The sequence below is a fragment of the Astatotilapia calliptera genome, chromosome 5 (assembly GCF_964374335.1).
Source record: "Astatotilapia calliptera chromosome 5, fAstCal68.1, whole genome shotgun sequence".
In the NCBI taxonomy this organism is placed as follows: domain Eukaryota; kingdom Metazoa; phylum Chordata; class Actinopteri; order Cichliformes; family Cichlidae; genus Astatotilapia; species Astatotilapia calliptera.
Genome location: NC_137426.1, coordinates 28,006,304 through 28,033,843, shown reverse-complemented (window position 1 = coordinate 28,033,843; position 27,540 = coordinate 28,006,304). Strand labels below are relative to the sequence as shown.

General features: G+C 42.0%; 1 protein-coding gene and 1 long non-coding RNA gene across 2 annotated transcripts in view; one reads left to right on the top strand and one right to left on the bottom strand.

Annotated features, from left to right (window-relative positions):
• Positions 1–683: 683 nt before the first annotated feature.
• adamts9 (ADAM metallopeptidase with thrombospondin type 1 motif, 9) overlaps positions 684–27,540 on the top strand; it is a 44,845-nt gene continuing 17,988 nt past the window's right edge. Inside the window, exons 1-26 of the mRNA XM_026168631.2 lie at positions 684–1,105; positions 1,394–1,791; positions 3,083–3,245; positions 6,456–6,793; positions 7,408–7,491; positions 7,572–7,696; positions 7,834–7,874; positions 7,988–8,093; positions 9,037–9,183; positions 9,667–9,808; positions 10,361–10,465; positions 12,711–12,856; positions 13,218–13,399; positions 13,529–13,665; positions 14,010–14,127; positions 14,311–14,406; positions 15,316–15,482; positions 15,658–15,787; positions 16,709–16,835; positions 16,930–17,140; positions 17,261–17,425; positions 19,819–19,980; positions 21,246–21,365; positions 25,076–25,183; positions 25,282–25,449; positions 26,824–27,066. Of these exons, the coding sequence (XP_026024416.1) occupies positions 1,009–1,105; positions 1,394–1,791; positions 3,083–3,245; positions 6,456–6,793; positions 7,408–7,491; positions 7,572–7,696; positions 7,834–7,874; positions 7,988–8,093; positions 9,037–9,183; positions 9,667–9,808; positions 10,361–10,465; positions 12,711–12,856; positions 13,218–13,399; positions 13,529–13,665; positions 14,010–14,127; positions 14,311–14,406; positions 15,316–15,482; positions 15,658–15,787; positions 16,709–16,835; positions 16,930–17,140; positions 17,261–17,425; positions 19,819–19,980; positions 21,246–21,365; positions 25,076–25,183; positions 25,282–25,449; positions 26,824–27,066 (4,026 nt within the window). The 5' untranslated portion in view covers positions 684–1,008. The remainder of the gene's footprint in view (positions 1,106–1,393; positions 1,792–3,082; positions 3,246–6,455; positions 6,794–7,407; positions 7,492–7,571; positions 7,697–7,833; positions 7,875–7,987; positions 8,094–9,036; positions 9,184–9,666; positions 9,809–10,360; positions 10,466–12,710; positions 12,857–13,217; positions 13,400–13,528; positions 13,666–14,009; positions 14,128–14,310; positions 14,407–15,315; positions 15,483–15,657; positions 15,788–16,708; positions 16,836–16,929; positions 17,141–17,260; positions 17,426–19,818; positions 19,981–21,245; positions 21,366–25,075; positions 25,184–25,281; positions 25,450–26,823; positions 27,067–27,540) is intronic.
• On the bottom strand, positions 5,432–26,918 carry LOC145428948 (uncharacterized). The gene is made up of 2 exons (XR_013909302.1): positions 26,778–26,918; positions 5,432–6,451 (listed from the first exon to the last, which is right to left on the bottom strand). It is a non-coding gene; the product is annotated as an uncharacterized LOC145428948 (long non-coding RNA).

Genomic DNA, 27,540 nt, shown 5'->3' with positions numbered 1-27,540 from the left:
TGCACCCGCACACCCAATGTTTCATGTATAGCCTCATTCCAGGCCACGTGTGTTGATTGCACACAACAAATGAGCTGTGAAGTCATATGCCAGCTGCAAGCAGTTATCACCACATAAGGTTATGTGGGCTGGGAAGCATGCACAGATGCCTTCAATCAAATGAGTCTAAATGGAGTAATCTACCTGAGTACATGTCAGAATCCAGATTATGCACTACAGTAACGCCCGAGTAATTTTGTTAAAGTATCTTTCTGGAATATCTCCCTGAGAGATGACTGACCCAGATTTTTCAAGACTACCCTAATGAAACCATTACCACTGTCCTCAGACAATACCTTTTCCATCACCTACTTAAGACCTAAAGCAATGCCTGTATACGGCTGTATACGGTTGCCAGTTTGAATTTTGTCACTCTGTGATCCCGTGAACTTCTAAGTATACAGCTAAGATTATCTCATTTGCCCCCAGGGCAGGCATTTCCTATATGGGCCCCACCTCACTGTCATAGTCACCGATCTGCTGCGCATCTGTCCACCCCTCTGAAACGTGATTAACTCAACAATAAAAGTCGGTATGTCACTTTGTGTCACGATGCAAATTTGCAGCTGGATTGCGCAACACGTTGTCTACACGTTATGTCAGATTAGTTGGGCAGCTCTCTCTGAGTATAGGTGGTATAGATTGAAACAACACAACTGATAATATTATATTAGACTGATCCCGCCCCTCTAAGCTAGGGAGAGTTGGTTCACGGGCAAGCGGAGCCCATCGCAGTTGAGTGTTGGAGCAGCCCACTCCTCTCTGCAGTATGCATGTTCGTCAGGGAATCCGCGACGCGCTCACGTCCCAGCAGTGTACTTCATCGGCCAGAGACCATCAACTCAAGAGTCTAGGATAATAAAATTGGATGTGGCAGGCGGACCGGAGGCGGAAAGCCCGGAGTTACCGCAGGAATACAGTACTACTAAGGGAATACAGGCTGGCTCTCTCCTCTGAACGTGGACAATCATGCATGTGCTCTTCTGGGGCTTGGGGTTCCTACTATTCCCTGATTTCTTGAATGTAGTCGCATCTACGGGGACATTGCTTTTGAATTCAAGCACGGGTAAAGTATTTTGCTGTGACAACCCCCGCATTTCTTAAAATTTCTCATGCAGCTGTTTTCTAACACTGACGGCAGAGAATGAATGAGTTTTGAATTCAGTCGAATGACTTGCAGCGTTTAGATGCCTGAAGTTCACTGACTATCGTTTTCTGACTAAAACAACAGATTTTCAAGACAGAAACAACTTTGATAGAATAATAATCCTTAAACCTTTTTACCCACTGATTTATAATGTAAGTAGACTGTTTTTTTAAACCACATTTACATTCTTCTACCTTTATTCCACAGTAAACGAGGAGATCGGCGCTTATGAGGTTGTAACACCGGTGCGAGTGAATGAAGCCGGTGACAAGTTTCCAACCAGTGTGCACTTCAAAAGGAAAAGGCGAAGTTTGGATGAGGGCACAGGCAATAGCACGGATCACTGGGCCTCGCCGAATATCCACTACAGGATATCTGCTTTCGGACAGGACTATCACCTCAACCTGACGTTGGATTCGGGATTTATCGCACCTCTCTACACTGTGACAATACTTGGAGTAGCCCGAGGAGAGAACGTAACGGATTTTGCAGCAGATGAGAGAGAGGAGGAGGAGGAGGACACGGAGTTAAGGCACTGCTTTTACAAAGGACAAGTAAATGCACATGCAGAGCACGCCGCAGTCATCAGTCTGTGCTCTGGACTGGTGAGTTTTTACGCGCGGTTGTACTCGTCGTGCGCGTGATCATTTTACATTCACTTTACTTCTGCAGCATGAGGGCATAAAAAGTTGTGTACGTGTTTTGGAGACTTTTGAGTGAAGCTGTAGTTGATTTAAGAAAAAATAAATAAAACTTTGAAAATTGTTCAAAATTGTATTCGTGGTAGGATCGTGTAGTGGGGCGCATCCAGAAAGTAAGTAACTGATCATTTACCGAGAATCTCGGTTGTGGCTTGCTGCAAAGAGCCCAAGTCGGCTGACTGCACTCAGGTTTACTCCACATTTGTGTCTCTTTCTGGTCCACCGGTAGTCGGTGACGTCTTTAAGACGAAGTTGTTCCAGCTCCCAGGCTTCCTAAAGAGGGAGTCCTGATGAGTGATGCTTTGTAGTGGAGGAAAAGTGCACTCAGAGGAGTTTATACATAGAAACCACAGTGAGGTGACAGACAAGAGTAATAAGCCAGCTTTGTTCCCAAATGACAAATCAAACATAAAATGCTTTGAATCCTCTGCTCTGCAGGGAACTTTTGTGGGGCTGAGCTGACATTTATGAAGCATATATTATTATTTATCCAAAACCTCCATCCTAAAACAGGCAATGCTGCCTTTCATTGCAGTACATTCTAAAATAACTTATTGTAGTGAGATCCTCTTTTGTCTTGCCAGACAAAAGTTCAAGTGCAGGCCTTTGCAGAGTAATAGAAACAAAATCTAAGCAGAACAAACAGCATCAAATACTAATACACATAGCCAAATCATTTTTTCCTTATGATATACCATATATATATTTTACCATTGATTATCTGGGAGTAGAAACATATGGCAAGCAAACATTATACCAACCTTACCCCTCAAGCTTTCATGATGGTTCTCCATATGTGTGCTTTACTGTCCACGAATCTTATCTGGAACATCCTAGACCTCTAAGTTAACCAACTCATGCTAAACATGCCAAACGCATACAAGGTTTGCAGCATACTTGCCAAGAACATACAGTCTTAGTGTTTTCCTGATAGACATCAACGGTCTCACATTTAGACCTTTCCTCTGTTATAACATGAATGCAAATGTACTTTGTTTTTACCACTGAAAGCTGCTATGTCTGTTTTTTGCTTATTTTTTTACATTCCTACGTTAAGTACAAACTGGTATGTGATCTGCACAGAGCTCAGTACTAAAAGATCCTCGAGATATAGATTATTCTCCTTGGTTTTATAAGCACTTAGAGAATATAGATAGCTGTAGCCTAACTCCTATGTGTCTTCTCTGTTACCCAGCTCGGCACTTTCAGGTCTCCAGAAGGGGAGTATTTTGTGGAGCCCCTTCACAGCTATCAAGGAGAACACTATGAAGAGGAACACACAAAACCTCATATTGTATACAGGAAAAGTGCACCGAAGAAACAGACCACTGAGGAGACCTCAGCTTGTGACACTTCAGGTACGGTACATTATATGATGAGTAAGCATGTATGCCATTAGGATATATAACAGACACGGCTCTGTACCTAAAACGTCAGATCCAGACCTTGCTACTGAGGTGCTGTGTTTGACCAGTCAGCTGACCTAAATATCTGCTCTAGTAAACCCTCACCCAGTGTCCTCTTTCTATCAAAACGGCATACTTCTGCTGCTAAGCATGGACCTCCCAGTGTCTAGAAACAGTATATATTGGTTAGATGTAATTGGTTAATGCACATCTTAGTGCTTTAGTGCGACAGGGGACAGAGTGATTAGGCAATTTTGACATTTGTGTGCCACTATGTACATGGGACCTTTAAATTGGTTTGCACAGATATAATCACTCAAATTTAAAGTCTCCACTATCAGCTGTAACAGGAACCAATTATATAATAGTCAGTGAGCTATTACAGTAATTGTACTAAGGCCCTCTAGGATGATATGCTGCTTATCTGGTTAATGCAAGCACAACTTTTCAATTGGTGGGAGGGGCCTCTTTTTCCTTTCATTTGCTTTTTTTTTTCTTATTGTATGGAGTTGAATTCCATACATAAAACTATATCGTTGTGGCGCACTGAAGAAGAATAGTTCATTTCTGACAGCAAAAATGGGTCCAAGCTTTTCCTCCTGTGCTTGTCAGGCGGTTGAAGTTTTATGACAAATTAATGCTAGCTGGGAATACTCAGTTTGACAGGGGGATTGTGCACACATGCACAAACACATACACTTTGTGAGGCAGCGAGCAGAGGAGAGGAGACAAAGTAGACTAAGATTTCAGTGTTGATACTGAAGATCACACCTAATCCAAACCACACAGGTATATATTAGTAGCTAACCTTGTCTTTTGAATGGGAACTTCTCAGAATCTCTGTTAGCTGAAGTTTGGTCTGTTTCCATGTCTTTTTCCTGCCATGTGATGGTATGTGTCTCTGACCATCGAGCACCCTCAACATAAACCTTTACTGAGGAAAAATGTATCCCTCATCCTTCATGCTAATGTATTTATATTAGCATAACCATAGCTGTGTAGCTAACCACTGCATAGTTTATATGTCACTGCTCTTTAGTCCTCCATAGACAGCAGAGTTTGAACATTTAGGTTTTTGTTGTTGTTTTTTTAAACTACCTTAATAAGAATCTGGCTCATCATTTCTAGATTGGAACTAGCAACATAACTTCCTGCTAACTTCTAACGTCACTAAACCTTGTAAATCCTCTTTTTTTTAGTGAATTATTTTTATTGGAGCTGTACTGTTTTTAACTTTCAGTGATGCCTCAGTGTTGGGTTGATTTTGGGAACCGAAGGAATGCCTGGACTCATAAATGACTGTATATATTTTGTACATATATTATTTATTGCAATTACAGCTTGAATTTCTTTTGGCACCAATGTGGAACAGTACTTAAATTTTATTGTAGTACTGTAGAAAGTATGACTGTGCAATGACCATAAAGAGTTAAAGTGAACCCGAATGGCAGGGTTAGGGTTAGAAAAAAAACCCCACCATCAAACTAATAATGCAACTGATTAAATATTAAAGTAATTAAAGTTCTATATCTAAATAAAAAATACATTCTGCCATAAATAGGCTACAGTCAGAGATGTAATGACAAGATTAAAGTATAGTATGAAACTATCCTGGCTTGCATGTCATGCTATAGCCTGCACAGTGCAGTACCCACAGCTGCAGTACAGTAATGAGGAGGTTTTCCAGCTCTCGCACAAGAAGAATCATTTGGAAGCTCACACTTATATCGCCTCATCTCAGTTTACTGGCTGAACTTCCTGTTGACTCTTGTACTTCCTCTGCTCCTTTGATAAGAAAGTTGGTAGACCTACTTCCATGAAGATGTAGTGTAAATTTTTACATAAGTGATGGCAACTTGAAACGGTAAAATAATCAAAACTAAAAGCAATAAATATGGAAATCGTTTGTCTTTGTGTGCTGGAGATCCTTCTGAAGATGCTTGCTCTCACTCCATTTGAGTGATTGTTTGTGTTTTCATTTTAGCCTCAAGTGACATAAATGAGACTAAACGCTATTCTGGACACGATTCATTCAGCCTTGCACAAAGTGCTATTGAATCTGTAGACCATTCTTTTTATTTTGAACTGAGAATGGAGACACAACACACACACACAAACAATGTACTTTTGATTTGATCAAAATCAGTAAAAAAAAAAAAAAAGAAGATAAAAGACAATAAGGAATTAGAAAACGGGCAGGGACAAAATATGAATTTAATATTTAATCATTCACACTGCATAAAATGCCAAAAGGCTTCAAACTTCTTTGGCTGTTGCATTTGACCAGCCTTCAGCTTGCACACAGATTGATCCCTGATTGACTGCAGTGAGCTGACTATGACCGCTCATGCAAATGTGTTTTTTGTTAGAGTGGTGTATGAAAGTTATCCAGTGGTAGCCTTCAGTTTATCCAATGTGACATACCAAAAAGAAGCTGTTACTAGCCACTCCAACAGACTACAGTTTTTAACTATACAAACAAAGATGGAGCTAAGGATGCTGTAAACATATCATACAAGAAAAGACTTTTAACATGATATTTTACAAAATACTTCTCAGTTGAATGTGAAAAAAATATACATGGATTACATTTCTTTCTTGCGGGTGTTTAGGAACGGCAAATTGATCTTTAGCACTCTTCATTAATCATCCCTCATAAATGGTGACACATTGGTAATGGTCTAGTAAGGATGATCTGAAAACAAAAAGACTCAGCAGTTCAGCAGATGTAATCTAAGGACATAAAACCTTTCCAGAGTTAAAGAAAAATGCTTCCCAGTTGTTGGATTGTTCTCGTTTGATGTGTGCACAGCAATTTGTGTACTCTTTTTATGGCTGGGTTCCAGGTTTACCTTGCCTGAACTCTTTGCCCTCTTTTCCTCCTTTTTCTGAGAGAAAAAAAAGGCACTTCAGGCAATGTTCATTTGTCAGCAAACTCTTTTCAGTGGAGGGGGGAGCTTATTTTGACAATATCCACTTCCAGATCTCATATAGCTCCATCATTTAAAAGTTAAACGTGACTTCAGCTTAATAGCAAACACATCTTCTTGACAAAGAATGAATTATTCCTTGCCTTGTTTGAGCGAATATGCTTCCAGTCTTCTCAGGCCTGCACTCTTGTATATTTACATTTGCTCCATTTCTTTTGGCTTCTCATTCTAGGACACAAACACAGACATAAGAGACACAAGGTGAAAAGAAGGCCAGCGGCTGGGGTCAGCACTGTGATTAAAGCAGTCCCTGTGGTCAGTACTGGTGTATTCAATGACCTGGAGTCACTGAGCGCTGGCCTGGCCAGCAATGCTTTGCTCAGATCACAGCATGGCAGTGCTAGCGCTAGACCGTCAAATGATAGCAGCGGTGACTCAGGACCTCACAGGAGATCAAAGCGCTTCCTCTCCTACCCGCGCTTTGTTGAAGTTATGCTGGTGGCCGACAGCAAAATGGTGGAGCATCACGGCAGCAACCTACAGCACTACATACTCACGTTAATGTCTATAGTAAGTTCTGATCTCTATGTTTGGTTGGTAGAAATCTTTTGCGCAGATATGGACAGAGTAGGACATCTTCGTGCACACTGATGCACTAAATGTACACACGTGTTCCTCTTTGCTGTTTGCTGTTTGTGCTGCAAGTCAGTCAGCCTTTGGAGGAGAGTTGAGGGAGGTAAAAGGGCACCTTAGGGCAGGGGTAAACAACATTTTCAAACGGCTCGGGGGAAGAGAGGGCAGCTTGAGGGATAGCCTGCCTGACAGCTTTGATGAATGTTAAAAAATAGGCTCAGGTATGTTACTTAGGCTGCATACTCTCGACCACTTCAAACACCAGTTTCCGCCTGCATCTGGGGCTGAACTGAAAGTCCTGGGGAGGCAGCGATGACCCATATTCTAGTCTGGGGAAAGGCTGACTTGTCCACAGGGGCTCAAGCTGTTATCATGCTGATCCTTCAATCAAACAAAATCTCTGGTACTTGCTTGAAACTGCAAGTAAGCAGCCCATAAAACCACTAGCACTAAATATACAATGTCACATCCAATCTGGCTCAACTTAATTTAAACATTGATTTTCTCTTTAGGTTTGAGGTCACGTTTTGTGTCTTTGTTGTTTTTTTCAGGTGTCTTCCATATACAAGGACCCCAGCATTGGAAACCTGATTAACATTGTGATTGTAAAGTTAGTTATAATAAACAACGAGCTGGTAAGAATACTTAATTTGCTTCCACGCCACAACATGGTGCACGTTCCTATAATTTATTATTTTTTCTGTGTCCTTCTCAGGATGGTCCAGTTATTTCATTTAATGCACAGACCACTTTAAAGAACTTCTGCATCTGGCAGCAGAGTCAGAACGTCCTGGATGATAACCACCACTCCCATCACGACACTGCCATCCTAATCACCAGGTGCAAGAGGAATTGTGGAAGCTTTCATTTTTCAAAATGCAAATATTCCGTGAACCAAAAATGTAGAGGGATCCTGACAAAATTCTAAAATGTAGACTAACAATGACCGAGATCAATTATCTTTGTTTTCACCACAGGCAGGACATCTGTAGAGCGAGGGATAAGTGTGACACCTTAGGTAAATGCATATTTGTTCTTTTTCTTTTTTTTGTAACAGAGTGATACAAATTATAGTAGAAATGTACATTAAATAAATACAAAAGAAAATGAACTGAGCTTCTTCTTATTCAGGACTTGCAGAGTTGGGGACCGTGTGTGATCCCTACAGGAGCTGCAGCATCAGTGAGGACAATGGACTCAGTACTGCATTCACCATTGCCCACGAACTTGGACATGTGTAAGAGCAGCTGACATTTTTCCACTGATTTGTTTTTTCATCAGTCATAAATACTTGGTTTTGTTCTTAGTTACACATCACTAGAGCTTCAGAACACTTTCTAGGAATTTATAACAGCTGATACCATAAATTCTGCACATCTGGATAAAAAAATGTATCCCTGCTTTTCATTTTGAGAGCAAAAAAATCTGTAACCTGGATTCTCAGAATTGAATTTAAACCACTTCTTGGTTTCCTTTGCCCTTCAGCAAACTCTCCACTGTCCAAAGTCCTGAGTAAGCGTTCTACTCTGGAGACTGTTACAGACTTTAATAGTCCTCATCTCAAACAAATGCTCCTTTTCTTATTATTGGGTTGCATGTTTATCTGCATCAGGCTGGGGCAGCATGCTTGATGACTGATTTGCGACAAAGCTCGGTGTTGTAGGCGGACAGCTTAGCAACAAGGAGTGTGATGCCGTACCTGTCCACCATCGACCGGGAGCACATTTGTTTACCCTGCAGGAGCTTGAATGCTTCACTTATTCTTCTCTCAGTTTTCATATAATTTAATATCTTTCTATCCAGTCTTGCCACAGGCAGGCAATACAAATGCTGTGCATTATTTTGTATAGCAACCTTGAATGAGTTTCCCAAAGCCAATAAGATGGTGACAGTAGAAAAATAGAATTGCTGTTTAGATGTTGCTGAAGAAATGAAGTACAGTCAAACACAACACAAATTGCTATTTGTCACTGCCACTTTGTGAAGCACAATAAAACATATCAAGAAGTTGACGTCCTGCCAAGAAGCAATAACCACACTGGCAAAACAGAGCCATGCAGGGCCATGGAAGTACAGCTAGTGGGGACATTTGAAAATGCTCTATTTGTTGCTTGTTAATATAAATAGCTTTTTTTTTTATTTTTTATGCCTGAACATGTTTTTTTCCTCTATTCTTCCAGGTTCAACATGCCTCACGATGACAGTAACAAGTGTAAGGAGGATGGAGTAAAGATTCAACAACATGTGATGGCTCCCACACTTAATTACAACACAAACCCTTGGATGTGGTCCAAGTGTAGCAGGAAGTACATCACAGAGTTCCTTGAGTATGTCATACTGTTGTCTTCATCATTGTTCCAAACATGCATGGGGAATAGAACTGGGAAAACGTAGCAAAAATGACCCCCTAAAACCTGGCTAAATATTCTTTAATAACTGTGCAGGTTTACACAAACACACACACGCCAACACACACAGTGCATTGGTAGCCACAGTCAAACTGTCATCATTTCTCAGGGCTGTTGCACCCTCTGGTCTCGTCTCTCGTACACACTGAGAAAGACCCAGAACTCTTGGAGTAATAATATTTAATGACCTACCTCCAAAGCAATGCATAGTATCCCTCCATCCTTGACTTCCTGAGTTCCCCACCACTTACCACATATAGCTAGTTCAACACAAGACGTTTTTCAAGATGTTTTTGTGCAGAAAAATAACCACTCCAGCTGTACTGAGTGTGCTTTCTGTCTGTTTGTTTCTCTTGTTTTTATCCCTTTTCTTTAAGTCATTTTATTTTTATTTCTTAATAGCACAGGATATGGTGAGTGCTTGCTCGATGAGCCCGTTTCTAGACCGTACGCTCTCTCGCAGCAGCTGCCCGGGCGGATATACAATGTCAATAAACAGTGTGAATTGATATTTGGGCCGGGAACGCAGGTGTGCCCTTATATGGTAAGCGGACTCGGTGTGCAAATCTGAACTGTCATGTTGCACGTGGGGGTCTCAGAGGGGAGCGGAGGGAGTTGAGATTCAGTGCAGCAGAGGTTCTCGGATGACTCTGAAGCCTTTAAAGTCACTTGCCACGTTTAACATGTTCTCTTCTGAAACACAAGCAAAGTGAAGCCAGATTTAATTTGAATTTAAGTTAAAAAAGTGACATTTCAGTTTAATAATACAGAAATGTCTTTAAATATGTGACACTATAGTTTCTTGGCTTGTGGTTTTCACTCAGTCTAAAAGGTCATGCAGGCTTAGAAATACCTGGCAAATGAAATTGTTGATGCAGCAAATTTAGTGTAGGGAGGCATATTGTTTGATAGAATGTGCTAAATTGGAAGTCTGCTGGCTTGAGTCCATGCTGTATATTAATGGAGTTGTTTACAGTCAGGGAAATAAACATGACATTTATGAGCCATAGCTTGTTCTTTTAGTTTTTTTTTTTTCCTGGAATCCCAGCATTGACTCTTAATGTGTGTGTGTGTGTGTGTGTTCGTGTGTTCTCAGACCCAGTGTCGAAGACTATGGTGCACAAGTCCAGAGGGCGCCCAGCGGGGCTGCAGGACTCAGCACATGCCGTGGGCAGATGGCACCGACTGTTCACCTGGAAAGGTAAGAGTAATGCTGATAGTGTAATGCATTAGTGTGTAAATGGTAAAGGAGAAGACCCTTGAACTGATTTTAATTAAGCCGGAAGCTTGGGGATAATTAAGTAAGGGGTGGAATGAAGGTGGCGATTTAAGCCCACCACAAGAAAAAAAGTCCATGAACCTTAGCATTGCCTAGTGTTGGTGGCCAGGAAGAGGGGACGTTATACACTGAAAAAAAGGCCATGTTGGATTTACTCGATTCAATAGTGGACATTGGTTGCACACAAATGTTTTGCTTTGGCAGAAACTTAAACAATTGTGTTCAATCAACACAACTTTTTCATATTCAATAAACTTGTGCATTTTGTGTTCATAAAACACGATTGAAACATGTTTAGATGAAGTAAGTTGAGCTCTTGGAATATTTTAATCCTTCACAATTTTGTCATTGTATTTCAACACTATTAAATAACATTTACCCCAATACTACTTGCTCATTTAAATACTACATGTTGTCTTCATATTACATAATGTTCAACAAAGTCTAGAGTCTGGTTAACATAAAAATTTAATGGATCTACAACAACTAACATCCTATCTTTATCCTGGTTGCAGGGGGCTGGGAAATAACCCTGAATTGTTAGGCAGGGTACACCCTAGAAAACTCACAAGTCTGTCACAAACAACCATTTGCACTTACATTGACAGGTAATTTAGAATCATCAATTAACCTAACTCTACCAACTGCACGACTTTTAACTGTGGGAAGAAACCAGAATACCCTGAGAGAAACCAGTGCAAACTAGCCAGATTGTGGATTTGAACCCAGGATCTTCTTACTGTAAAGCAACAGCACTAACCACCATGCCACCAATCCAGACTTAACAAAAGTAGGAAAGCTATGATTTCAAGGCTTGATGCAGAATTTTTTTGTACGTTTTTGTCCTTGACAGGTTAATCCACAATAAATAGCAATAGCATGCACGTGGTGTGTCGTAGTTGTCTGCCTCTTATAACGCCAGTGATTTTCCTACAGTTTGACATCTCGTGCGATCTTGTGAATTTCATGAGTTCAGCAACTAACCACTCTTACTAGATTGTATCATGTCCTCTCAACAAGGACAAATTAAGTTGTTGAATTTCGTACAGATCCTTCATGATTTAATTACGTTCATAGAAGCATGTAATTATTGTGTTTAAATTACAAGTTAATTTAAACATGTAATTTTGTTTTTAATGTAACAAACACCCAATTTCCTTTTTTCAGTATACCAAAAAAAGTAAAAAGAAAAATCTTGCTATTGTTGGTTTTAAATATTCCTTTTTAGTTGGATTTATTAAATGTTTTCTTATGTCATTTGTAATATTTGAGGGAAACACTGGCAGGTTATCTCAACATAATGGACGATAATTTGTTGTGCAAAATGACAAAACAAGACTTGCAAAAAGTCAAGTTTCCACTGACACATGTAAACTCTTGTTACTAGTAAATGAGTGGTGGAAAGCTATGAATGATGCTTACTCTGCCTGAGCTTATAATGAGAACTTTTGCACTGACTTCCTGCTTCCTGTCACTAAGACTGAGACATGAAAGCACCATGGACCAGCCGAACTACACCTCCAGGTCCCAAGACCTGCAGATGCACACACACACACAGGCACACACTTGTTTTCATATCTTAGTGAGTACATCTAATTGACATAATGGTTTCCCTAGCAACTTACCCTAACCCTACCATCAAAATCGAATGTCTAACCCTAAGCCTTAGCGTAAACCTCACCATAACTTTATTGTAATCCTAACACTAAAACCACATTTTGAGCCTCAAAAATGCATTAAAACTTGTGGGGACGGGCATGTTGTCCCCATAAGTCCCTGTTGGTCCCCACAAGAATAGTAGCATGCCAATTTTCTGTCTAAACATGTACACTCACACACACAGACAAGCTGAAACCTTTTGGTGTTTGTCTCATCTCTTGTCATGCCAGCGCACACCACACTAATGACTAAAATGAAGTCTGTTTTTTTAACAGTATAAAATGATCCTTCTGTTTGGAGCTGAGATATATTTATTGACTGTAAAGGTGACATTTTCTTGTCCTCTCTCCAGCCAGGCACAGTTGTGAATTTTTTTTTTCCCAGTTCCAAATTTCTCCCAGATTAGCTTTAAAGCACAGAAGAGCAGATGGATGTGTTGGCATTTCTTTTTGTTATCTTCTCTTCACTCATCTCTCCTTTACTTTTCCCCTTTGTTCCTCTCTTGCAGCACTGCAAACATGGGCTGTGTATAGCCAAAGAGCACGATGCCTCACCTGTTGAGGGAGCGTGGGGAGTCTGGAGTCCTTTTGGCACCTGTTCGCGGACATGCGGCGGAGGCATAAAGATTGCCATGCGCGAATGCAACCGACCCGTGTGAGCAGCCCGTTCCTTTGTAGTCACGCATGCCTATTGGACCTTGTCTCCAAAGTCAGTGTTCCATAGATCAAACCTCCTTAAGGGAATTCTTTCCATAGCTAATGCTCATCAAAACAGGCGCTCTGATGGCATATCTTACAGGATTGTTTCCTGGTAAATATGGAGATCAGTCAGTCTTCCTGAATAATGGACGAATAGAAAAGAGTAGAGCGTGTGGATAAGTTGGAAATTAAAAACTAACAACAGGCTGAGCAAAGAGAGGGAAATTGATAAACTGATAAGTGTCCTCTGAGAAAAGGTGCTTAACACAAGGGAATGATTCGGTTTTACTGCTTTTATCCCACGTTTTCACTCTCAGGCCCAGAAATGGAGGAACGTACTGTGTTGGTCGCCGGATGAAGTTTCGTTCCTGCAACTCTGAGCCCTGCTCCAAGCAGAAGAAGGACTTCAGGGAGGAACAGTGTGCTGCTTTTGACGGCAGGCACTTTAACATCAACGGTCTACCTCCAAATGTTCGCTGGGTGCCCAAGTACAGCGGAAGTGAGAATAGTTTTTTTCACATCACAGTGGCATCTTAATACTTACTTCATGAATAACAGCCATAATGTAAGCTTTGCATTTATTTGAGTCACCATGAAATAATTATCTGTATTCTATCTCCTGTGTCAGTTCTGATGAAGGACAGATGTAAGCTGTTCTGCAGGGTTGCAGGCAGCACAGCCTACTATCAGCTCAGGGACAGGGTCATTGACGGCACGCCATGTGGACCCGATACCAACGACATCTGTGTCCAGGGCCTGTGCAGAGTGAGCTTTCTAATTCTGTTCATTTAGCAGCAGCGGTTCATGGTTATTTGTAATAATAGCAGAGCAGGGACCATTCTTGAACAGTAACAGTGTTTAGTGGATAAAATAGTAAGCACCTACATTACTAACATAACGCGTGATCTCCAAACCACGCACAGTTTTCAATATATTCCAGCTCAGACAATGGGATTTTTATATTCATAGATGCACTAAAGTTAAGCTAAAATGTGTCTCAAAAGAATCAATTACATATTTGCTATGATTTAGTGATTTTCTAATAAAGTCCTTTAATTAAAAATCCTTAATTTTCTTATTGTGTATTTCCTACTTCCCGTACTGAGCAGCAGGCGGGCTGTGATCACGTACTCAACTCTAAAGCCAGGAGGGACAAATGTGGCGTATGTGGAGGCGATAACTCTTCCTGCAAAACTGTAGCAGGCACCTTCAACATTGTACGCTATGGTGAGTAACAACCTCTTTTATTACCCCCATCAGTCTCCATTTCAGTGCATATAAATGGTAATAGCTGTTGTGGCAGTTATTATATTGCTTACACACCTCAGCAGAAAAGCATCGATGGATGGGTTCACTTGTTAGTGCATTTACAGACCTGGGTGCGCTAATGCGCTGCATATGTATTTGCAGGCTATAACGAAGTGGTGCGAATACCAAGTGGTGCTACAAACATAGATGTGCGTCAACACAGTTACTCAGGGAAACCGGAGGATGACAACTACCTCGGTAAGACAGCCAACAATTGTTAATACTTCGATTGTATTTTTACATTTCCCGTCGTGCTGTTTGAAGTCATTTCTGGAGGAATGCGCTGTTAAAAAGATGTGTGTTTATGAGATGTGCTTGAGTGTTTATGAGAAGGACAGCGTTCAGCCTTCAGTGTAAAGCCGGGCACTGCATAACTGCCGTAGATTTTGCAAATACTATGCATGCAAATCCATTAAATGCCTGCGGGTACCAATCCAGCAAGGTCCCTTAGTTTAAAAGCTTTAGTACTTGCTCTAAGGCTCTGTCTCAGCCTGTTCGTACCACTGACCTACTCATGTTTTTTGTGCTCGTGTGTTGTTTTTATTGTGTGCATGTCCTTGATGCAAACTTCTGAACATAGTGTCATCCTTAACTGTGTGTTTCAGTGTTTCTATATATTGGGACAACCCAAAGCGGATTGATTGTTATTTTTGTCTGTGTGCGTGTGCAATAAATGCCACTCTCCACAACCATATTAGTGTAATGTGTGAAATGGCGAGGAAAGTAAAGGCAGGAAATTAGCTCCATAATCGCATTAGGGTGAACGAGTGCAGAAGACTGACTGTTGAACAGAACAGGGTGCCCCTGGATGGGACTTCTTCGGGAACAGAGGATTATTTTAGCCCAATAAGGCTTTACTGTTACCCACTGTGTGTGCCTTACTGTAAATGAACATTTTAAGCCACTGTGTTTTCTAAGCTGCTCTGCTGCGCGCAGAAATAAGTTCATGTTTGTGCAGGTTCCTGCCATAAACAGTGATTTGCACAAATTAATTCACCTTTATGCATATTTTTTTTTTAAATCAGCTAATAAATCAAAACTAGCTTGAGTTTACACAAACTCTTTTCAGTGTGATGAAGCCAACTAACTGTTTCTGCCTCCCTGTAGCCATATCAAATAGCCGCGGAGAGTTCCTGCTTAACGGGGAGTTTGTGGTTAGCATGTTCAAAAGGGAAATCAAAGTAGGAAATGCCATCATCGAGTACAGCGGTTCCGACCATGTCATTGAGAGGATCAACTGTACTGACCGCATAGAAGAGGAGATCGTTATCCAGGTAAGCTGTCCTTATCATGACAATTTGGTATCTTTTGCAGGAGATGTGAAGATAGAAGATGGTGATTTAATAGAAGAGAGGAATGCAGAATCATAAATCCTTCTACAGACTTGATCTTTCAAATTTACAATTGTAAGGTTGTGTAATGTATATCACATTGCCTGCTTTTTCCCAGGTGCTTTCTGTGGGGAACCTTTACAACCCAGATGTCAGGTATTCCTTTAACATTCCCATAGAGGATAAGCCTCAACAGTTCTTCTGGGATGCTTATGGGCCCTGGCAGGAGTGTAGTCGTCTGTGCCAAGGTGAGGGGGAGGCACATGTGGTTTGCAGGGTGAGATGATGGGAAAGGTGAATGATAAACTGTGTGGTCAGAGTAAAAATGAGATGGGATGGAGATGGAATGAAGGAAGAAGAACATTTAGAAAATGCTGAGCAGGAGACCCAGGAGATGGAGGATGCTGTAGTTACCATTAAACATGGTCATTGTAGGCATTTAGCCTTTTTAACAAGTGATTAAATATCAGTTTTACACTATGCCGTGGCACATCTGCTTGGCATGACTGTGGAGAGGTCAGAGTACGTGGGTGTGCGGAGGAAGATTGCAAGCAAACTCGAAAACCTGTTATGTGTGTTACAAGTCAATTTTTTTTCTGTTTAAGAATGCCTTTCTCCACTTTTTGACACCACCCTGCTTCAGCAACTGAAGGGAAACCAATAACTCCACAGTTCACAGCAGGATAAACATCTAGCATATAACACATTAAGCTCTCATAGCGTTCAGCTGCAAAACTTGGTAACATGAGGTGCTGATCTATTGCCACATTAAGGTTCATATCGTGCTGTAATTTTACACAAAAGCCAAAGTGAGGTGTACACACTTTTCACGCTGGCATTTATTGCACTCCCGACGATGAGCCATATTTTACTTGAGCCAGATGGTGCATCAACCCAGATAACTACTTGCAGGTCGGGCAGTAAAAAGTCACTTTCATCTCAGGATAAAGTTATGAAACCCGAGATTGTAACTCAAGCTTGAGATTCTGTTTACATCTTTGTAAATTTCTTATTAGTTATAAAACAGATCTCTTTATTTAAATGACACAGCTTTTCTTCAATTTCCTTTGCCATTTTGACTCATGTTTGATTTATTTTTTGTTATAGTGTGTTGCCAAGATGTTTTAGAGTGGCTGTCACTTAGAACCTCAATATTTGTACCCTCACAGGAGAGCGCAAGCGGAAGATTCTCTGTAGCAGAGAATCGGACAGGGTGGTGGTGTCAGACCAGAGGTGCCACGGCACAGCGAGACCTGCTGTCATCACTGAGCCATGCAACACTGAATGTGAACTTAGGTTTGCATCATCACTCTAAACCATTTGATCCATCTGACTGACACTTTATTTGGTCTTTGCAGTGCAAAGATTTACCCACTTGTTCTTTACGCAGATGGCACGTTGCTCGAAAAAGTGAGTGTACAGCCCAGTGCGGCCAAGGATATCGTACCCTGGAAATATACTGTGCTAAAATCAACCGTGCAGACGGCAAGACCCAGAAGGTTGATGACCGCTACTGTAGCGGTCAGCGCAAACCTGATGACAAGGAAGGCTGTCACGGAGACTGTAACCCGGGTGGTTGGGAGTACTCATCCTGGTCGGAGGTACGAACTCTGTTGGAAGTCTGGGGATTTGTTTGTCTGCACTGACCAGATGTTTGTCCAAGTTTATCTCGGGTTGTGAATGTGTTTACACTTGCTGATGCTCAAATGTTTGTGCTGCAGTGCTCCAAGAGCTGCGGTGGAGGAACCCGCCGTCGAGGGGCAGTGTGTCGAAAGGCAGCTGAGGCTGGTGGCGATGAGAGCAAATGCAGTCAAAGGGACAAGCTGACCGTCCAACCCTGCAATGAATTCCTCTGTCCGCAGTGGAAGACTGGAGACTGGTCTGAGGTCAGTTTAGCAATTACTGTATTGTCTTTGCGTTTAGAAGAAAATAAGACCCCAGGGGTATGTGCGCTGCACTCTCTGCACCTTTGGTGGCTTGCTCTGGGGCCGACAGTTTCAAGTGAAGAAAATAAGACTTTTACCTAAGTAGTTAAAGTGGAAACCTTTTCAAGCTGCAGATGTATGTGTTTTTGTGTTTCTGTGCAGGTTTTCAACTCGCTCAGTGATTTGTTTGTGAGATTTTTAGACGAGTATGTGTCTAGGGCTACTCAACGTAAAGAATAACAGACTTCTTTGTAAATGCTGGAGTATTAAAGCAGCGGTGATCTGGGTCAAATGTCAAATCCCAGTGCTGATTGTGAATGTCTCAGCTTTAGGAGAGTTACTCCCCTCCTTCCACTCCAAATGAGTGTTGGGTAAGAGGTGATTGCAGGGTGAAATCGTTCTTAAACTGCTGCACAGTTTACACATCGTAGAGCAAGGAGCTTGCAAAGCTGTGGGCTGCATTCCGGGAATTTTTCAGATCTCCCGTGTGGTGTTGCCAGAACCCGTATGCTGTAATATATACATACAGTGGGGCAAAAAAGTATTTAGTCAGCCACCGATTGTGCAAGTTCCCCCACTTAAAATGATGACAGAGGTCAGTAATTTGCACCAGAGGTACACTTCAACTGTGAGAGACAGAATGTGAAAAAAAAATCCATGAATTCACATGGTAGGATTTGTAAAGAATTTATTCGTAAATTAGGGTGGAAAATAAGTATTTGGTCACCTCAAACAAGGAAAATCTCTGGCTCTCACAGACCTGTAACGTCTTCTGTAAAAAGCTTTTCTGTCCCCCACTCGTTACCTGTATGAATGGCACCTGTTTGAACTCATCATCTGTATAAAAGACACCTGTCCACAGCCTCAAACAGTCAGACTCCAAACTCCGCCATGGCCAAGACCAAAGAGCTTTCGAAGGACACCAGGAAAAGTATTGTAGACCTGCACCAGACTGGGAAGAGTGAATCTACAATAGGCAAGCAGCTTGGTGTGAAAAAATCAACTGTGGGAGCAATCATCAGAAAATGGAAGACATACAAGACCACTGATAATCTCCCTCGATCTGGGGCTCCACGCAAGATCTCATCCCGTGGGGTCAAAATGATCATGAGAACGGTGAGCAAAGATCCCAGAACCACACGGGGGGACCTGGTGAATGACCTGCAGAGAGCTGGGACCAAAGTAACAAAGGTCACCATCAGTAACACACTACAACGGCAGGGAATCAAATCCCGCAGTGCCAGACGTGTTCCGCTGCTGAAGCCAGTGCATGTCCAGGCCCGTCTGAAGTTTGCCAGAGAGCACATGGATGATACAGCAGAGGATTGGGAGAATGTCATGTGGTCAGATGAAACCAAAGTAGAACTTTTTGGTATAAACTCAACTCGTCGTGTTTGGAGGAAGAAGAATACTGAGTTGCATCCCAAGAACACCATACCTACTGTGAAGCATGGGGGTGGAAACATCATGCTATGGGGCTGTTTTTCTGCCAAGGGGACAGGACGACTGATCCGTGTTAAGGACAGAATGAATGGGGCCATGTATCGTGAGATTTTGAGCCAAAACCTCCTTCCATCAGTGAGAACTTTGAAGATGAAACGAGGCAGGGTCTTCCAACATGACAATGATCCAAAACACACCGCCCGGGCAACAAAGGAGTGGCTCCGTAAGAAGCATTTGAAAGTCCTGGAGTGGCCTAGCCAGTCTCCAGACCTCAACCCCATAGAAAATCTGTGGCGGGAGTTGAAAGTCCGTGTTGCTCGGCGACAGCCCCAAAACATCACTGCTCTTGAGAAGATCTGCATGGAGGAATGGGCCAAAATACCAGCTACTGTGTGTGCAAACCTGGTAAAGACCTATAGTAAACGTTTGACCTCTGTTATTGCCAACAAAGGTTATGTTACAAAGTATTGAGTTGTATTTTTGTTATTGACCAAATACTTATTTTCCACCCTGATTTACGAATAAATTCTTTACAAATCCTACCATGTGGATTCATGGATTTTTTTTTCACATTCTGTCTCTCACAGTTGAAGTGTACCTCTGGTGCAAATTACTGACCTCTGTCATCATTTTAAGTGGGGGAACTTGCACAATCGGTGGCTGACTAAATACTTTTTTGCTCCACTGTATGGACTGTACTCGCACATAAATAAACACACTCACACTTTTTTTGTTTTTGCGGCTAGGGGCTTTCTAATGTGCATATACTGCTTTACATAAAACCAAGAGAACTTCCTCTATCATGAATCTGAATACTTGTAACTGCTCATTTCTTGTACTAATTTAGCGATTAACTATGTACGCAATTCATGGCGTTATAACCTGTAACATTTATTTATTTATTTTTTTAGTGCCTTGTGACATGTGGTAAAGGCTACAAGCATCGCCAGACGTGGTGTCAGTTTGGTGAGGACCGTCTACATGATCGCTTTTGTGGGTCGTCTAAACCTGAGTCAGTGCAGACGTGCCAACAGCAGGAGTGTGCCGCTTGGCAGGTTGGACCTTGGGGACAGGTGAGTCACCCCTGTATTTATGATTTGTGCAGCATTCAGTACACAGTGCTCGATTGTTTTTGTTCAAAGCTGTAAGAAGTCGGGTCATTTATCAGGTCATTATAGAAAGTAAACCCCAACAATCAGACGACTCCCTATGAGCAAGCACTTGGCGACACTGGGAAGGAAAAACTCCCTTTTAACAGGAAAAAAAGACCCTCCGACAGGACCAGGCTCAGTGAGGGGCGGCCATCTGCCACAACTGGTTGGTAGTGAGGGACGGCAGACAGGAAAAAAGACGAGCTAAATATAAAGGAAGATATGGTAACTGACTGTGGTTGGTTCTATCTATCTCAAGGGTTCCATGTAAAATGGAAAATTTTATTTGCATACTGACATGAGTAAATCTTTTCATTTAAAGAAGACATAATCTATCTTTAATCAATCAGTTTGGTTGAATAATTTTTATAGTTCTATAGCAGATCTTTTTTTCCAAGGCATTTAAAAGAGTATGCTGTATATATAGATTTAGAGCCACTGCTTTCATACTTGCATACATGCAATATGAAAGTCTACCCAGTTGATGGGTCACAGCTCAGCAAGAGAAATTTGCTATTACTTCTCTGATGAATTGGTCTCTAATGTAAATCATCGGGTGGATACACAGACAAGCTACGCTTGTTATTTAGCACTGAACTCTCTGCTGTTTAGAGTCACAGGACATGTCATGAAAATGAAGATACAAAAGCAATGGACAGTCTTCATAGCAGTGTTCCCAGAAAGCCTGTTATATATCTGTGTGCGCACCCATTCTCATTTGTGTACGTGTGCAGAACAGAACACCCAAAAATGCGAGCTATTTTGTGCCCCTCGTCAGAGGATGTGCACATTTTAAGGTATATTTGAAGTGGTTTAATGAAGCATGATCAAATGGTAGCTGAAGTTGCCGCCACACAAGTTTGACCCCGTTTCACTGAAGGCAGTGAGCCAGAAGAAAGCGCGGGATAGTACCCTCTGACTGAGCTGCAGTGGGAAAGCGGCCAGTCCAATGTATATGAATATCCTCATGTATGATTTTTGTTAGAAGACCTTTTTCTAAAGTGAGCTAACATTTTTTCTATATGCTCTATATACTCATGTGTGCAGGGGTTGCTCTGGTGGCTCCAACAAAACATCTGTTTTTTGCTTGCCTTTCTTGTCTTTTTCTCAGTTTTCTTTTTGGCTGACTGTTGCAAATGTTTTCCCATCACGCCTCCTTTGTTTCTTTTTTCTCTCTTTGAACCCAGTGCACTACCTCTTGTGGGCCAGGCTACCAGATGCGAGCAGTGAAGTGCGTGGTGGGCTCTTATGGTGCCGTCATGGACGACACCGAATGTAACGCAGCCACGCGACCCACTGACACCCAGGTAAGAGGTCTTATCGTCCTTTCTTTTCCCCCACAATCTGCTTATCATCTCCTCACTCTGAGAGCATTTTTTTTGCTCTGTGGTTGAGTGTGAAGGAAGATGATGCACGCTTGTACTGAAAATGTACACAAAAAACCTGGCATTTCATTTCCACCTGGTCTCAATAAAAGCTGTCCCGCCTGCTCCAAATGCAGAGGGAAGTTTACCAGCCTCACTATCCCACCATAAAGACAAAACTCTGAGACAGAATCCCTAATATGTTTCTCTTGAAAACAATTTCACTTGTGTCATCTAGCTGACACTTGAAATGTTTGGCAGAAGCAATGATTGCGTTAAGCCTGGGGCACATGAGAAGGAGGTGACATGCACAAACACTTGCGAGACTGCACTAAATTCGAGTTTTTCTCTGTAATTTTTACTAGAGATGGCACGATACCACTTTTTTATGTCCGATACCGATACCGATATCATAAATTTGGATATCTGCCGATACCGATATGAATCCGATATAGTGTTTTTTAATCAACAAAACTGTTTTTTAAATATCTTGCTGCATTTTGTATAAGTTCATACTCAAGTTTAAAACAACAACTACACTAAAGCTATTCTGTTATACCTGTATGCAAAAAAAAATATTTCATAGTTCAGCAATACTGATCAATCTAATAAACTTAAACCTACACCATTCTCCCTATTCTGGTATTTTAAAGAGTACTTAGCATAAATATTAAGCAACCTAACTAATAGGGTTCCAACTCCCAGCAACAACAAAAATAAATAAATAAAAAATAGGGAACCACCCCTCACGCTCCACCTCATGATGCTTAATCGACGTAATCAACCTTAATTTGATGCAGTGTGAAAAAAAATGCACAGAAATCAATTATTTTTCAAGAAATATTAAATAGATTCAACATCTTTCTTCAACAAAATTGCAGACTGCACAGATGGTACCTTCCCAAAGGAAAAAGTACTATAGCTTACTAGGGTATATATATTAGACTTAATAGTTACTATATACAGTAATTGACTTCTATTCATTTTACATCAAATTAAAACTTTGGGTGTCAGATAATTATTTATTAAAAGCTAGACATTTTAAATGAGAATAAGAAAGAAAAGTATGTCTTTGTGCCCCCTTTTCCCTGTTAATGCCCTATCGGCCCCCCTGGCTAAACTTTGCTAGATCCGCCCCTGCACAGTTACAGATCCTCGAGTAGAAAGTAATATTAAATAAATTCTAACAACAGCTGATCAAGCTTAAACGTGCTGCTGTTGTTCAGCCGCTGGTTTCCTCTTTCTGGTGCAAAGTGGGCCAAAAGCAAACTAGAGACACGGAAAAGCCGATCAGCTGATCGTTAAGCAGTTTCACGATTGAAGTAGCAGCAGGAGAGGCAGTCGCTTGTTAAGCTTAATGCGGGAATGCTTTACAAACATTCAGAGATGGACTTACACACTTGCTTTACTTCTCTCGGGGATAACTTTGTCGGAGATGAAATGCCGGGTTGCTAGCGAAGCTCCAAATGCTATCCAGACCACCGACAGGTCCCGCATGCCACAGCCGCTCTATCACGTGATGCATACTGCTCCGACGTGCTAATGTTCTGAGGTGAGTTACCGCGTGTTGCAAGTTTTGTGAGGTGCTTTCGTGATATTTAATGGATCGGATTACATTTTTTATTTTTCTCCGATATCCGATCCAGTAATTTAGGTCAGTATCGGACCGATACCGATACGTAATATCGGATCGGTCCATCTCTAATTTTTACAAACCCCCAATGCACAATCTTTAAAAGATTTGTAGAATTTCTAAACCAACTTTCCCAGACATAATCAGACTGGGTTAAATACAAACAGTTCTTTATGCTTATAGAAGCATAGACAGGAACATCAGCCCACTGTTTGACCAAACCTGCAGCTTAAAACAGCAAAGTTTACCTACCCTGCTCTTACCTCAGCATACAATGGGAATTTGCTTATTATGGAAACCATCAACTAATATAAGCTCCTTTTAAAAAATGCAGTAAGATGGTTTGGGGTTGGAGTCCACCAGCCAGCTGGGTCCTTTCTGTGCATTTTCTCCAGGTACTTTGGCTTTCTAACTCAGTCCATAGACATGCATGATACAGAGATGATCTAAACTGACCTTAGATGTAAATGTGAGGGTGACTGGTTGTCTGTCTTTCCATATTAACCCTGTGATAGACTGATGACCTTCTATTATCTAGCAAACATATCATAAGAGCCTATCCCTGCTGCCTCCTACGATATGCAGCTGGGATAGGCTCCAGTTAGTTCCCTCCATGGATGAATGTTTTAGAAAGTGGTTGGACTGAAGGATGTATTAACTAATTTTTTCCAACTTACAAGCATTATTTTTTCGGACCTGAAGAAGCACTACCTTGCAATTTCTCTGTCTCGTTACCACTTAACTTTCCAATGATTCCAGCACCACGAGTGCACAGTTATTTACCCCCAGTTTGATTTTCACGCATGTTTTGTGTCAAAACATCCTGTATTTGTGGCAGCCATAAATAAATCAGAAATCACAGCTATATCACAGAGGACATGCTTCAAATAAATAATTACCAGTATTTAAAGTAGGCTAGTTCAAAGCCGTGCTTCTCCTCCACTTACCCATGTTGTAGACTGACAGAGGGTTATGTCAGTCTACATCATACGATGTTGGGAAATGACACTCACCCAGGTTAATTTTCTTGCCAATTGTTTGTGTGTGTGTATATGGTGAACTTTGCACACAACTTGCACAGAAACCCCGACAGAAACTTGCAATATTTTGAACTGAATGAGAGGTTTGTTTGGTCAGCGTATGGCGTAAACCCATTTCAGAGCGCTTAGCATGCAGACTCAGGATGAGGCCCCCCTCTAGTCACAGCAGCTCGCAATTCCGGTGCTTGGACCAGCAGAGACCGGTGACCAGTGACCCTGAAGCAGTCGCCCCACCTCGTTGTGATTCTAACCAGCCAGCCATGAAGTGGGCCACCAGGCCACTAGTCCCACCACCACCCTGCACCAGGGCATAGGATGAGAGAGACTGATAGATGGAGGGAGGTTTTAGTACAAGGTTGTTCATGTCTTGGATTTCTTGTAGTATATATTTGTTAATATTCTATTGATGCATGCAAATGCAAGTACAACAGGAAGCATGTGGAGAGCTTCCTGTTACTTTGTTTCTTTTTGGAGGCTGCATGCTGAATGTGTAGCCCAAGTCTGTGCGACCTGATCCAGCACTCATTCCTAAAGACACGGGGTCAGAGGGCACCAGAGGGCATATGGAGGGGAAAGAGGGAAAGGCGGAAGGTGCGGGACAAGGGGGTGGATTAGGGGTGGAGTTTACAACCACGCCAGCATAGGCATTGGAGCCCTGAATACCACTCCACTATGACCTGTTATGACAGGGATCAGGGCTTTATGCTGAGTGGCTTACTGCCACAATCCATAGTTTGAACTGACGGGGCGGACCCTGTTAATGTTGTTTTGGTAAGTTGAGGGGAAAGGGTCGATGGGAAGCATAACTACTCTCAAACGTAGAGCCGAAGGAATATAGTTTAAGTTGCTCACGACTGTCCCATGTCAGAAAAGCTATCTCTGATATTCATGGTATTTTGTTGTCAGGGACAGATGTTGTTACAGTATATTCATTTTGCTAATCACTGCATGAATGGGTGTATGTGTCTCTTCTTCCACAGGACTGTGAAATAGCCCAGTGTCCCAGCAGCCACCCTGTTCCCCCAGGGACCAAAGTCCCTTCCCACCCGGGCCACAAAACCCAGTGGCGATTTGGTTCCTGGACCCAGGTTGGCAGTGCTGTCACATTTTTGTTTATTTTACTTTTTATCTGCTTTTCTCATTTGGTTGGTTTCCGGTTTCTTAATCTTTCTCTCCCGCAAAACAGTGTAGCGCCAGCTGTGGCAAAGGGACACGGATGCGCTATGTGAGTTGCCGTGACGACCAGGGCGGCGTGGCCGACGAGTCGGCATGCGCCCACCTACCAAAGCCTCCTTCAAGGGAAGTGTGCACAGTCGTGGCATGTGGACAGTGGAAAGTGCTGGAATGGACAGTGGTAAGAAGACCAACATGTGTATATGATTGACTGACTCAAATAATTCAAATAATTAAGAACTTGCAAAAGAGCTTTTCTGCTGACAAAATAATTATTTCCTTATAGTGACAGATTAACCTACATTGTGTCATCAATATTTGCCATCCAGATGTGTTTCTCCCCCCTCCATGTTTGCTCCATTGTTCACTGTAGACTCATTTTAACCCTGACAGCCAGTATCTGCACACGCTATGCAGATGTTAATGTGTTAGCCAGCCAGGATGTGGAGACAGGGTGGCAGCTGGAATGCGTGGATGTTAGACTGGAGGAGGGCTGCAGTGAAGTTATAGGAGGAGAGAGAGTGTGTGTGTGTGTGTGTGTGTGTGTGTGTGTGTGTGTGTGTGTGTGTGTGTGTGAGAGAGAGAGAGAGAGAGAGAGGAATCAGGAATGAAGTTCTTGAGCTGGGAGATGCAAGGGGCTGTAGTGAGGGGCTCCAGTTTTGTTTACAGATGTTTCTCATCAGAGCCTTAGCGATACAGTTCAGGCAGACTGCAGGTCTGGTCACCATACACATACACAACACACACAAGCACACAACCATGCACACCCACACATGTACTGCCAAGCCAAAGACACTCATTGACCCCCTGAAAATAAATATCCTAAATCATCCCAAGGCCACTAAAAATTTCAGAGGCCTATCCCATGTTTACACACACACACGAACAGAAGATTGACAACGGCAGATTTATAAACCCAAAGCAAATCATCTTTTTCTGGCTCGCTGTTACAGAAAAATCCAAACTGAGAGATTTTTGTGACTGCTCTCCAGCCAGTGCAGCTTGCAGCACAGTACAGCTCGATGTAGCGTCACAGTATATACATCAACTTAATGCATGCAGAACCATGTTACAGTATCTGTAATAACATGAAACATCGTGACAAAGTCATGTAAACCTCTGGATAGGTCATGTTTTTTATGAACTGCTGTTGCATAAGTGAAATGGATCACGCGAGACACTGAATGGACTCTGCTAGGGAGGAGCAAGATTGGAGACACCATTAGCATTTGGTGGAAGATCTGCCTTGTGTTATTTTTCTAAAAAATGTCTACTTGGGTCATTTAGAGTGATACTGTAAGTTTTGCTGTAACCTTAACACCAGGTTAAGTCTGGGTTAGCTCTTTGGTAGCATGAAGATGACATCTTTTTGTATCTGACATGGTTCTGTTCATCAAGTCTGGTTTGACCACCAGCAGGTCACAATGAACAGAAATGTCAAGAATCTGCTATCAAAGAAAGTCAGCTTTCCTTTTTATGCCAGTTGGATTTGTGTATATTTGCATTTACCTTTCCTTTTCATTTCTTCACCCTCTCCATGTGTTTGTGCTGTCAGTGCTCAGTCACCTGTGGCCAGGGAAAGACGACGCGACAAGTGCTGTGCGTCAACTTCAGTGACCAAGAAGTGAACGCTAGTGAGTGTGACCCAGACGACCGTCCTGCCACAGAGCAGGACTGTGCCATGTCTCAGTGCCCGTCCCGCTCCAGTGATTCCCGACCTCCGTCCTCACCAAACACCAGCACCAGGAACCTGCCACGTAGCCAATCCCACCAATGGCGGACTGGACCCTGGGGCGCGGTGAGGCTTCCTAAACACAACATCATGCTGGTCAACAGACCTCAGGGGTGTGATATTTAAGATGTTGCATTAATCTTGTGGGACCAATCACTTCAATAAGTAAAAGGTTGGCAGACTTTGTTACCTTTGTGCTAATCTAAGCTAACAATCTTCAAATTCTACTTAAATATCAACCATAAAAACTTCCTATATAGATCTATGCTCTTCTTACAGCAAGGGCAGAGTGAGGATAATTTGGACTATTCTTTTAAGGCGCCCTAAATCAAAGTCGTACCTATATATTATCTGTGCTTTGGAGCTGCAGGGTAGGGTTTAAGAAACATTGTGTAATGTCACACAGTCCTGAATAAAAGCTCAAAAGTTGGACTCTGTTCTTTAGGCCCTTCATTCTTTTTAGGATGAGATCTTTAGAAATAGCACCGAAGGACATTGTGACCTAAATGCCCCAGGCTATCCTGTCCCACTGAGCTCCTT